Source organism: Salmo trutta, chromosome 15, assembly GCF_901001165.1.
Source record: "Salmo trutta chromosome 15, fSalTru1.1, whole genome shotgun sequence".
In the NCBI taxonomy this organism is placed as follows: domain Eukaryota; kingdom Metazoa; phylum Chordata; class Actinopteri; order Salmoniformes; family Salmonidae; genus Salmo; species Salmo trutta.
The window spans coordinates 10,960,535-10,973,925 of record NC_042971.1 but is presented as its reverse complement, the minus strand read 5'-3'; the positions used below and the strand labels follow the sequence as shown (position 1 = coordinate 10,973,925).

Below are 13,391 nucleotides of genomic sequence, written 5' to 3'. Positions count from 1 at the left end.
ACTTAGAACTGGACTGTGTGTTTACAGGCAGTAACAATAGCGTGACTTTAGATCTTTAGAACACATTCACTAAAAGCCACAAAGACCAGAATGGATTTCTGCAAATATGTAACTAACATGAGAGTTTGACATTTTGGAACTTCACAATCTTATTGATCAAACAACCATGAAAAGGTAGGCTCTCTTTCCCTCATTGGTCTTTGCACATCAACAACAAGATCAACAACTAATGCTAGCCAGAGCAAGATGAGTTAAAATCTAACATTCGATAAACCCTCAACTTTTTCACCTAGATGTCTGTCAAAATTGCGCTCATAAATAATGGGTAATGGTAGCCTGCTCGTCTTTCTGTAGCTTACCTGTCATTGCATGCTTGTCCCAACCTATGTTTTGACAAATGAATGTGAACTTGCCTGCCTGCCCACATGTTTGATCAATGCCAAATATATTTGATTGACAACTAAGAGATATGCTAACTGTGAATAAGTCGTTCAAGTTCAGTATAGCTAGCTAGCTACCAAAGTGATTCACATTTCTTGCTAGCTAACCAAATGACACCTGCAGCATCTCTAGCTGTAGCCACCGGAAAATTATATGGGGGGAGAAGACGGTCACTCCTCCAATGACATGGCATCCTCCCAGCACCTAGCTAGCTAGCGTTAGGTGCCGTGTTTTTAGCTAGCTATATAAATAGATACGCTCGCCCAGGGGTGTCAAACTCAATCAGTGCACGGACCATATTGAAAAAACACAATTTCGTGAGCCAGACATAGCCTATTTGATTTTGCAAAACAATTTGCGTGCAACTGCGACCCAAACTAGCCATTGTTTTATTAGAAAAAACATGGCCCTTTTATTAATGTCTGCTGATGTACATAGGATGCTGTATATAGTGTTTTAACATATTAAAACAAAAGATAAATATTTGTCCTGCCTTTGCTACTATACTTGCAGATGTGCATAATATGCTGCAACCCTAATTAAGAAATATTTAACTCCAAATAACAAAAATGTAGCTATAGGTTGTTGTAACATTTAAACTTAACATATATACACTTCCCATTCAAAAGTTTGGGGTCATTTAGAAATGTCCTTGTTTTTGAAAGAAAAGCACTTTTTTTTTTTGGTCCATTTTTAAAATAACATCAAATTGATCAGAAATACAGTGTAGACAATGTTGTAAATGACTATTGTAGCTGGAAACGGCAGATTTTTAATGGAATATTTGATCATTAGAAAACCCCTTTGCAATTATGTTAGCACAGCCGAAAACTGTTGTTCTTATTAAAGAAGCCATAAAACTGGCCTTCTTTAGACTAGTTGAGTATCTGGAGCATCAGCATTTGTGGGTTCGATTACAGGCTCAAAATGGCCAGAAACAAAACTTAATTCTGAAACTCGTCAGCCTATTCTTGTTCTGAGAAATGAAGGCTATTCCATGTGAGAAATTGCCAAGAAACTGAAGATCTCGTACAACGCTGTGTACTACTCCCTTCACAGAACAGCGCAAACTGGCTCTAACCAGAATAGAAAGAGGAGTGGGAGGCCCCGGTGCACAACTGAGCAAGAGGTCAAGTACATTAGTGTCTAGTTTGAGAAACAGACGCCTCACAAGTCCTCAACTGGCAGCTTCATTAAATAGTACCCGCAAAACACCAGTCTCAACAACAGTGAAGAGGCAACTCCGGGATGCTGGCCTAAGTGACCCCAAACTTTTGAACGGTAGTGTGTGTGTGTGTGTGTGTGTGTGTGTGTGTGAGATAGATAGATAGATAGATATATATATAGCACTGAATGAATTACTGGTGCGGTTGTATGCTGCATTGCTGTATGGCGCACGCAAAATATAGCTATCGTAGTTGACGAGCCAACCTAGACTACCGGTACTGCTCAAATGTTGCTGTAATAGGCCTAAATGTTTCTCTTTTGCATGGTGTTTTGTTGCAGATTTCATTTTTTGGTTATTGTCAAGTTTTAAAAACCGAAGCCAGACTGCATCATTTTAGTAGACTAGCTCGGACTGTGGCATGTACACTGTCCCTCCGCTGCTCGTTGTAAACGGGACACACGAAAGCAGCGCAATTGATGTTGAATTCACTGATGCGAGCGCATCTGGCTGTAATTTCATAAAGTAGATGACTCAACTGTTGATTCATTTATACTCGCTTTTGTGTCCTATTCGGCCCACGGGCCTTGTTTGACACGTGCGCTAGCCTATTAGTCACCATATGACCGACTTGTGATCTTTGCCCTTGCTAGTTTGATTGTATTGACATTCCCAGGCTTAGTCTGTTTTTGTTCTAAATATTCAGTCATTGAAACAGTGCATCCCGAAAGGATTGTGGTAGCAAACAATGTTCCAGACCAGTTGTGATTTACAAGCTGATAAATCTTTTTTCGACTACCAAGAAATGTATTGGTGAATTATATGAATCATGCATTGAACTGCTTCCATCTATTCTGCTCACAAAGCCTTAATGAACGTCATGTAATTTTGTCAAAAGTAACCTATTTTTAAAACCTCTTAAAGCTGGTTTTGAAGCATATTTTTGACTGATATTATGATTGTTTGTTTCATATCTGCAAAGTAGTTAAAACACTGTCAGTTCCACTTGAACTGTTTGTGTTATCAGCCCTTATCGCTTGCTTTCCCTGCTCCCTGTCTGTTTCTCTCTCATTGTGTATCTGTTTCCTTCAGGACTGGGAGTAAGCTCGGTATCTCTCCTCTGATGCTGGCGGCCATGAACGGCCACGTCCCTGCGGTCAAGCTGCTGTTGGACATGGGCTCGGACATCAACGCTCAGATTGAGACCAACCGCAACACGGCACTGACCCTGGCCTGCTTCCAGGGACGGGCGGAGGTTGTCAGTCTGCTGCTGGACCGCAAGGCCAACGTGGAGCACCGCGCCAAGGTGAGAGCAGCTGCTATCGGCTGAGCATGACATGTCGTTATGTGAGCTGGAGTCAAAGACATTAGGAATGAGGTTTGGTGCTAGACAGTGTGTTGTCTGTTTGGTGGAGTATGCCACTGACTCATACATTCTCTCTTAGACTGGTCTGACTCCCCTCATGGAGGCTGCGTCGGGTGGCTATGCTGAGGTGGGACGCGTGCTGCTGGACAAGAGTGCTGACGTCAACGCCCCACCTGTCCCCTCCTCCAGAGACACGGCGCTCACCATTGCTGCAGACAAGGGCCACTACAAGTTCTGTGAGCTCCTCATCAACAGGTAATTACTGATACAGTCCTATGGCTACAATATGAGATTGAGCATGACATTTCAGTCAGAATATCATTCTTCTACTCACCCTGTCGTCTTCATCCTCACAGAGGTGCTCACATCGACGTGCGTAATAAGAAGGGGAACACTCCCTTGTGGCTGGCAGCCAACGGTGGGCATTTTGACGTGGTGCAGCTTCAAGTGCAGGCCGGGGCTGATGTCGATGCAGCAGACAACCGCAAGATCACACCGCTCATGGCTGCCTTTCGCAAGGTACAACACTGACCCCCCCACCACCACCACCACACAAATGAAACTATACTGTGATAAAACACTCGTGTGACATGCTCCTTTATGTATATTTGCTCTATTGACTTATAGTCAAATATCTCATATCTGACACTTTGGCACTCTAGGACGTGCTCCCCTTTCCTGCACCTAGATATTGACCCTGGTGGTGCGTAAATGGAAGTGTGTGTGTGTATAAGAATCCTGGGAGGTTGACCTCTGACCTCTTTCTTACAGGGCCATGTCAAGGTGGTGCAGTACCTGGTGAAGGAGGTCAACCAGTTCCCCTCGGACATCGAGTGCATGAGATACATTGCCACCATCGCAGACAAGGTGAGAGAAAACAGGCAAGGCAACAAATTAATTGAAAATGAGAAAAAGATAAACATGGGTAAAACACTACGGCGCTCTGAAAGTGTGGGCGAACTCCCAACGGCAAAGCTTGTTTTATACTCCTCCTAGGACCTGCTGAAGAAATGTCACCAGTGCATGGAGACCATTGTCAAAGCCAAAGATCAGCAGGCAGCAGAGGCCAACAAGAACGCCAGCATTCTGCTGAAGGAGCTGGACTTGGAGAAGGTGAGTAACTTTTACCTTTTTATCAAACAAAAGCTATTGCATCCCAAATGCCACCCTATTCCCAATATGGATGATTACACAGAAGTGGTGCTATTTGTAGTCCCACCCCAGAAAATTATATATATATAAAAAAAGAATAACTGTTGTCTTCAAACTTAGGACATTTATTTACATCATTATACAGTATGTTCTAATTCAATCCAAAGCTAGAACAAACATATTAAATTAATATAGTACAAAATCATTTTTTATACACATTTCTATTGAGGTGGCTGTCCCAAACCATGACTCCTAAACTTCATGTTTTAAAGTTAAGCAGGTAATGATTTTAGTAATTCTTGTAACACTATTTCAATAGAACATCTTGAATTTTCTATGATTACATTGAAAGATACTGATATAATTAGTAGTTTTGTTTATTTTTTTAACATCCTAAAAAAAAAATTGCTGCCCCACCTTTTGATGTCACTGCCGAAACACACACATTAAAAGACTGTAGAATGAACGTGCCATACTCCACTCCCCTACAAATATCACCAGGTGGTGTGATTTCACCCTTCTCCAGCATGGCCACGTGGTGAGTAGTCTGTCTGCAAACATTTTGGAGAAAATTAGTGAGCAAGTTGGTCAATCTTCATTTATTTTTAGGAAGTGTCACTACCGAACATCTAATATATCAAATATGTAACATTTTGGGATTCAAATATGTTTTCTGGGATGTACATCTGTCCAAATGAAAGATAGCCAGCCATATGTTAGCTATGGGGATTCTTTAAAGTCACGTAAATGGTCGCAACTCAAACGACACCATAGAGCTATATAGAGGTCTCACCTTTGTATCTGTGCCATTATGGCAGCGCCATTGAGGCTATCTCCATTTGAAAGTTGCATGTGCCATGCTCTACCAACTGAATTACATTGGACCACCATGTAGGCAGTGGACAAGTGCACACTTCAGGAAAAAGTGTAGCATATTGAGATGCATTGAGTCTCCAACCCTCCAAGAGCTTTTTGGCCAAAACATAGATGTCTATAATGTACTGTGCTCTACTGTACTGCACTCACGTTTACTCGACTTAAGTTTCTTACCATTGAACAAAGGGCCCATGGACTCTTGATCGAATGGTCTTGAGACGACTCATGACCACATAAATTACGGTCTTTAAAGACATGCTCGGGAACTTAGGCGACTACTAAGTATTTCTTTAATCTCCCATTTTAAGGTTTGATGTTTCAATGTGTAGTTCATGTATGCATAATCTTAATTTTTTTTTTATATATGCATAATCTATGAGCAGAATTGCTGTTTTACCTCAATTAGCCACAAAATCCCCAGTTTAAAAGCAACTGTTTTTCTGGAAACTGTGCTGCGCCATTTTCCCCTACTTGGGCTTTTGGTTTACAAAGCATAGGCAACCTAATTTGAAGACAACACTGATCATTGGTAGATCACTCCCAACCCATTTAAATCCCCACCCAGTTGGCTAATTTTAAATGGTGGAAGCCCTCAAGGGCAATATCTATACTAAAACGAGTTATATCCATCTAGAGTCCTCCCATTTATCTGAAACTTGACACAGACATCTGTTATTTTTGCCAAAATAAAGGTGGGTAAAGTGATAATTTAAACATTAAACAACATAATTGGAGGTATGAATACTTCAGTCAACAAGTTTCAGATTCATACATTGAACATTTTACAGAGAACAATAAAGATTCTATTTCTCAATGTTATTTACAGGTTTTGAAAATCCCATTCAAAATCCTGTTTTACTATTTAGTCAATTTGGTATGTAAATACATGTTCTAAAATGTGTCTTAATAGAAGGTTAATCAAAATGATCACTCCTGTGCATGGTTCTCTTTATTGCAACTTTTTCACAATGTTTTGGTAGTGATACCTTTTAGTGGGGTGGTAAGGAATTCAGGTAAATATGCAATACAAAGAAGGTGTGTGTATTATATGGGCCTTTCTATAAATAAAGGGGCCAAGGTGTGACAGAGTAAACAATTTGTTTTTAATATATATTTCATTATGTATTTGTGTAGTTACAGGAATAAAAGTATAGATATGCACAATGAGACCAGAAAGCCACCTTGCAACAACAAAACATCTACATGTTACTCAAAATGTCACATGAAACATGGCACCGCATGTTTAGTTGTAGCCAAGTCTATTTGTGCTTTAGTTAATTTCCCGATCATTTATAGCCATGCTAACCATTCCTGAAGAAAGAAAAAAATAAACAGTAATTCAATATACAGTGGCAAGAAAAAGTATGTGAACCCTTTGGAAGTACCTGGATTTCTGCATAAATTGGTCATACAATTTGATCTGATCTTCATCTAGGTCACAACAATTGACAAACACGGTCTGCTTAAACTAATAACACACACACAATTATACATTTTCACGTCTTTATTGAACACACCATGTAAACATTCACAGTGCAGGATGGAAAAAGTATGTGAACCCTTGGATTTAATAACTGGTTGACCCTCCTTTGGCAGCAATAACCACAACCAAACGTTTTCTGGAGTTGCGGATCAGACCTGCACAACGGTCAGGAGGAATTTTGGACCATTCCTCTTCACAAAACTGTTTCAGTTCAGCAATATTCTTGGGATGTCTGGTGTGAACTGCTCTCTTTGAGGTCATGCCACAGCATCTCAATCGAGTTGAGGACAGGACTCTGACTGGGCCAGTCCAGAAGGCATATTTTCTTCTGTTGAAGCCATTCTGTTGTTGATTTACTTCAGTGTTTTGGATCGTTGTCCTGTTGCATCACCTAACTTCTGAGCTTCAATTGGTGGACAGATAGCCTTACATTCTCCTGCAAAATGTCTTGATAAACTTGGGAATTCATTTTTCCGGAAATGAAAGCAAGCAGTCCAGGCCCTGAGGCAGCAAAGCAGCCCCAAACCATGATGCTCCCTCCACCATACTTTACAGTTGGGATGAGGTTTCTGATGTTGGTTTGCTGTGTCTTTTTTTTCTCCACACATAGTGTTGTGTGTTCCTTCCAAACAACTCAACTGTAGTATCATCTGTAAACAGAATATTTTGCCAGTAGTGCTGTGGAACATCCAGGTGCAGTTTTGCCAACTTCAGACGTGCAGCAATGTTTTTTTTGGACAGCAGTGGCTTCTTCCGTGGTGTCCTCCCATGAACACCATTCTTGTTTAGTGTTTTACGTATCGTAGAATCGTCAATAGAGATGTTAGCATGTTTCAGAGATTTCTGTAAGGCTTTAGCTGACACTCTAGGATTCTTCTTAACCTCATTGAGCATTCTGTGCTGTGCTATTGCAGTCATCTTTGCAGGACGGCCACTCCTAGGGAGAGTAGCAACAGTGCTGAACTTTCTCCATTTATAGACAGTTTGTCTTACAACTCAAGGCTTTTAGAGATACTTTTGTAACCCTTTCCAGCTTTATGCAAGTCAACAATTCTTAATCTTAGGTCTTCTGAGATCTCTTTTGTTCAAGGCATGGCACACATCAGGCAATGCTTCTTGTGAATAGCAAACGTGAATTTAAGAGTTTTTTTAATAGGGCAAGGAAGCTCTAACCAACATCTCCACTCTCGTCTAATTGATTGGACTCCGGGTTAGCTGACTGACTCCAATTAGCTATTGGAGAAGCCATTAGCCTAGGGGTTCACATACTTTTCCCAACCTACACTGTGAATGTTTAAATGATGTATTCATTATAGACAAGAAAAACACAATCATTTGTGTTACATGTTTAAGCACACTGTCTATTGTTGTGACTTAGATGAAGATCAGATCAAATTTGATAACCAATTTATGCAGAAATCCTGGTAATTCCAAAGGGTTCACATACTTTTTCTTGCCATTGTAGTTGATATAATAATACAAAACAATGGCTTCTGTCAAGAAAATCATTGATAAAAAGAATGAAATTCATTTAATCAATAAACTATTCAAGCAGTGTCTCTTACACTGTATATCCTATTACACTGTATACCCTATTTTCACTTGCAGCATGTTCTCTGGATTTATGACATTAGATCTCTTTATCACCACTACCATCAATACTCCTCCAGCACTGTGTGGATGTGTTGATGCTGTCATCCATCTGGTCTCGGGTATATCTTTCAAAGTTCTGGTATGGAAACAAAGAATTACATGAGGTTATTGAAATTAGTCATTTAATATGAAACAAGATTTACATAATGTAAGCGATGTGTTACTTACCATGCAGACTATGAAGTTTCACCTCCATTGCTCAACATATATTCTCACAAACTCCAATCCCATGGAGTCAATCACAGAAGCAGCTGTGGTTTCTGGTTGCCACTACCCAGTTTGTTTTTGATGCAATGCAACTTTGTGCTGCCAGGCACTTGCTTCACACTACGGTGACTTGTGTTTCTTTCAGTGTCCTCACTGGGAATGAAGAACATGGTACAGAGGTAATGGGTACAGGTATCTGGAGATGCTTCCTTTGTCAGATTGTCTCTGCTGTAGTTGTAGAGCTCCTTTGCGTTTCTGATCAGGGCTCGGCCAACCTTCACTGCTGTGGTTGCAAGGCTCTTTATTACTTCACTTTTCCCCATCACTGGCACCTTTACTGTGTCTGGATCCAGAATAGTTACGTTATAAGGGGGAAACCAAAATCAGACACAGCATAGCTAACATTAGATATTGTCCCTTGTGATGTGTAGTGTGCACCACAGCTGTCAGAGTATCTGTACAACTTGTTGAGCTTCAGATTTCTTTTGGTTTTTCAGATGATCAATAGCTGCAGTTTGAAATGCATTGACCACATGGTAGTCATGCTTGAGGTCATCTGATATCATTATACAACTTTCTGTGATGGTCATTGGACATTTTCCACATTTGTAGTACATTACCAAGGGGTGCCGTGTCGCACTCTCTTGGGTACAGTAAGCCCCCTGGGCCTCATACTGATACCTGCAAGTGTAGTTTTCTGCAAAGTCCAGGATGCCCAGTGCTGTGTGTTCTGGGAGGTTGGCTTTCACTTTTGCAAGTTGGTTGTTCTGCCAGTCCTTGATAAATAAGTGTTTGGAAAAAACTTGAGCCGCTTGTTCATCAGTAAGCATCTCCATAGATTCACGCTTACAGACCAGTGATTGTTTTTTTTTTTATGGTGTACTCTTGTTTCCCATTTTGTTACTTTTTTTGTCTGACAATCTCCCATCAGTGTCCTTTTTTTTGTTGGGGGCAATAAATGGATCTTGTCTATGGACACCAATCCTTGCACTGCCATTTGACACTTAGGATGGTGGAAATCCCCTGTAGTTTTCTCACGCATAGTGACACTGCTGAATGCATGCACACCTTTTATGGTTGATAAATATTTGCTCACCAGGTGGCCATTCATTGTGTAATTTCTGTTTGCTATTTTCACAGTATTCGGAGAGGCAAGCAACCCACATGTTTAGCACTTTTCTGTGGTTTAATGGTTATTTTTCTTAATCTGTAAAACACAGCAGCTCCTATTGAGTTACATGGGTTGGCTTTGAGAAGTTCTTGGTACAGGTGAGCAATGGAGCGCTCTAGGACGCTGGCTGTGCTCCCAGTCTTCTTGCTCACCTTTTCCTTATTTGGCACTTTGAGAGAGACTGCCTCATATAATTTTTCCACTGCTGAGACTATGTCAGTTGTCACCACCCTTTTGAGTCAATCAGTTTGAGTCAAAATCCAAGCCAAGATCTACCTTTCGGACTTAAAAAACATAAGCCTATGCAACATTAACCTATTAAAAACAGTACAGTAGTAATGAGGTTTATGCATTAGCCTGTAGGCCCAAAACATTATCACCACCTATTGATTTTGCTTGAATTGCCCTGCCAATGCATTGTTCTTTTCAGACTGTTTTTTAAAATTGTATTTCAACATTTGATGTAGACTATAATAATCACACTGGTAATAGACCAGTTGTTGTATTACTTGTGAGTAGGGCTGACCCCAATTAGTCGACTGGTCGATTGTTTGGTCGTTAGGCTGTTGGTCGTCCAAGGTTGTTTTAGTCGAGCAGAAACAAATATATTTAAAAAAAATTAATGGTTTTTCTTTGTTTTTACTATTTTCTACATTGTAGAATAATAGTGAAGACATCAAAACTATGAAATAACACATGTAATCATGTAGTAATAAAAAAGTGTTAAACAAATCAAAATTTGAGCTTCTTCAAAGTAGCCATCCTTTGTCTTGACAGCTTTTCACACTCTTGGCAATCTCAATCAGCTTCACCTGGAATGCTTTTCCAACTGTCTTGAAGGAGTTCCCACAGATGCTGAGCAGTTGTTGGCTGCTTTTCCTTCACTCTGTGGTCCAACTCATCCCAAACCATCTCAATTGGGTTGATGTTGGGTGATTGTAGAGGCCAGGTCATCCGATGCCGCACTCCATCACTCTCCTTGGTAAAATAGGCCTTACACAACCTGGAGGTGTGTTGGGTCATGGGATGGTGTATTGCTGCAGAGTGCTATGGTAGCCATGCTATGAGTGCTATGGTAGCCATTCAAGTGTGGCTTGAATGCTAAATAAATCAGTGTCACCAGCAATGCACCATCACACCACCTCCAACATGCTTCACGGTGGGAACCACACATGCAGAGACCTATTCTGTGGCAGTTGGAACAAAAAATCTTCAATTTGGACTCCAGACCAAAAGACCGATTCCCGCTGGTCTAATGTCCGTTGCTTGTGTTTCTTGGACCAAGCAAGTCTCTTCTTATTATTGGTATTCTTTAGTATCGGTTTCTTTGCAGCAATTCAACGATGAAGGCCTGATTCAAGCAGTCTCTTATGAGCAGTTGATGTTGATGTGTCTGATATTTGAACTCTGAAGCATTTATTTGGGCTGCAATTTCTGAGGCTGGTAACTGTAACGAACTTATCCTCTGCAGCAGAGTTAACTCTGGGTCTTCCGTTCCTGTGGCGGTCCTCATGAGAGCAAGTTTCATCATAGAGCTTGATGGTTTTTGTGACTGCATTTGAAGAAACTTTGGAAGTTCTTGAAGTTTTCCACATTGACTGACCTTCATGTCTTAAAGTAATGATGGGCTGTCGTTTCTCTTTGCTAATTTGAGCTGTTCTTGGTATTTTATCAAATAGGGCTATCTTCTGAATACCTTGTCATAACACAACTGATTGTCTCAAATGCATTAACAGAGAAAGACATTTCACAAATTAACAAGGCACACCTGTTAATTGAAATGCATTCCAGGTGACTACCTCATGAAGCTGGTTGAGAGAATGCCAAGAGTGTGCAAAGCTGTCATCAAGGCAAAGTGTGGCTACTTTGAAGAATCTCAAATATATTTTTTGTTCATCACTTTTTTGGCTACTACATGATTCCATATGTGTTTTTTCATAGTTTTGTCTTCACTATTATTCTACAATGTAGAAAATATTCAATAAAAAATCCCTGGAATGAGTAATGTGTCAACGTTTGACTGGTACTGTATGTATATTTGCACCCATCAAAATGGATTAGTTCACTGAGGAGGCCTAGAATAAAAGCCAATTTATGCTTGATTCAAAAATGTGGTGGGAGGCTCCATATGGAGGGTGTGACGCAATTGCGCAGCCTCCAGAGGCATGCGGAGGCCAAATTGAGCTCTGTACCGCATCGCCATGCGCCTCCCAAATGTTGTAACAATGCGGAGGGCTCTGTATAGCTCCGCATTGACATCAAACTGTTAGCTTTAAGCATCAGACAAGCTCATTGCGTATAGCTGATTTTATTAAAACACACAGGGTGTCTTAATATGAAAAAATAAACGTAATTTCCCCCCCCCCCCGACCAATCGATTGAAAGAACAGACGACTTTCGGTCTACCAAGATTTTATTTTAGTTGGGGAGAGCCCAACTTGAGGCACAGCTGAGTGAGCATATGTTTTAATAATTTGCTTTTTTATTTTATTTTACTGGGCTGATGGATCTTGAATCTGATGGTCAGTCTCAGCAGAGGGAGAGGGCAGCAGACTGAGGGTCTGACTCTTAACATCTCTTCCTTTCCTGCGCTGACTCTGACCAAAAAGGGGCACAGTCTTCCAGCTGATGGCAACTCGAGTTGCACTGCATTTTCTGCTTCATGCACAAATTCATTTTATTCCTATGACCAGAGAAAGTAAAATATTATTCCTTAATATTAAAAAAGACACAAGCCGCTAATAATAACGCAAGCCTATCGATACACTTCCCTACTCATTCATTGCAGCTGCAGTGCTGGTTGTAGATCAAGTGGAAGAAGGGAGAACCCACATTTTATGGTTTATTAAAGTGTTGACAGTGCTGAGTAAAAATTTCAACATGAACTCACTCATAAAAACAGCAGTTCTTTGCTGTATTTGTCTCTCTAGTCATGGTTTTAAAACTTTAGAAATGTCAGTATCAAATTTGCTGTAGTTTTCTTTTATGCCTGTTACGTTACTGCTGACACAGTAATCTGAGCCATACGATTGGCCAGTGGTAGGTCTATAGTGCACTTGATTTGCTCTCCCTGGGAAGGCAGAGTTTGTACCTCCAGACATATAAAATGGTTCACGCATGGCAGCTGAATCGGGTGCGCCAACACCAACAGCACGAGACAAAGAAACAAAACAAAATAGGAACTCAAGGCTTATCGTTCGTTTTTTTTACAGAAATGTTTGCTGATCATCTAGGAATGCCTTGGAGATCAACCAGTGGATCGCGATTGACCGGTTGGTGACCACTGATCTATGTCGACCTCCTGGGTTTTTTGTTGTTGCTTGCCTTAAAAGTTTTCTGCTGACCCCAAATCTTTTTGCAAACTGTTTCTATAGTTTTATTTCTTATTCATATTCAGTGAACAAGCCAAAGCCTTCCTAGTTGCAGATTGTCTGGACTTTTCATAGGCCTTTGGCTAATTCTTCAACAACTGTCACTTCCAAATTCCCGTCTGTTTCTGATCTTCTGACAGAAAATGACTGCCTTCCTCGGTGAGGCCTTGTCAATGAAGTCCACGGTAGCAGTGACATACTGTGTTGCCTGTTTTGGCATACAGGCTTTAGCCTTTTTAAAGTTATTCTTTCTGGCAGATGGAAGCCCAACACCAGCACTGCTGTCAGCAAGGCTCTTTTAGAATGGTCAAGTTGCTTTCTCTGTTATTCTAATTTATCCTCTAGTTCCTTGAGATTAATTATCTTTGCCTCCAATTTCTGTTGTCCTTTCACCTGCTTTGCCTTTTCGTTGTCCTGACAATATTTTTCAACATTTAAATTTCTTTCATGCTCCTCTTTTGACCTAGCTGCTCTCTGTTCAAGTTTATTGAAAGCCAGCTTTGCCT

At 40.6% G+C, this 13,391-nt stretch overlaps 1 protein-coding gene across 6 annotated transcripts in view; it reads left to right on the top strand.

The window, feature by feature from the left end:
- Positions 1 to 13,391, top strand: part of LOC115148458 (ankyrin repeat and KH domain-containing protein 1) — a 65,589-nt gene that overhangs the window by 37,352 nt on the left and 14,846 nt on the right. For all 6 annotated transcript variants that reach the window (XM_029690366.1, XM_029690365.1, XM_029690367.1 and 3 more), the window contains exons 20-24: positions 2,699 to 2,912; positions 3,052 to 3,227; positions 3,329 to 3,491; positions 3,744 to 3,839; positions 3,969 to 4,085. In XM_029690366.1, the coding sequence (XP_029546226.1) occupies positions 2,699 to 2,912; positions 3,052 to 3,227; positions 3,329 to 3,491; positions 3,744 to 3,839; positions 3,969 to 4,085 (766 nt within the window). The remainder of the gene's footprint in view (positions 1 to 2,698; positions 2,913 to 3,051; positions 3,228 to 3,328; positions 3,492 to 3,743; positions 3,840 to 3,968; positions 4,086 to 13,391) is intronic.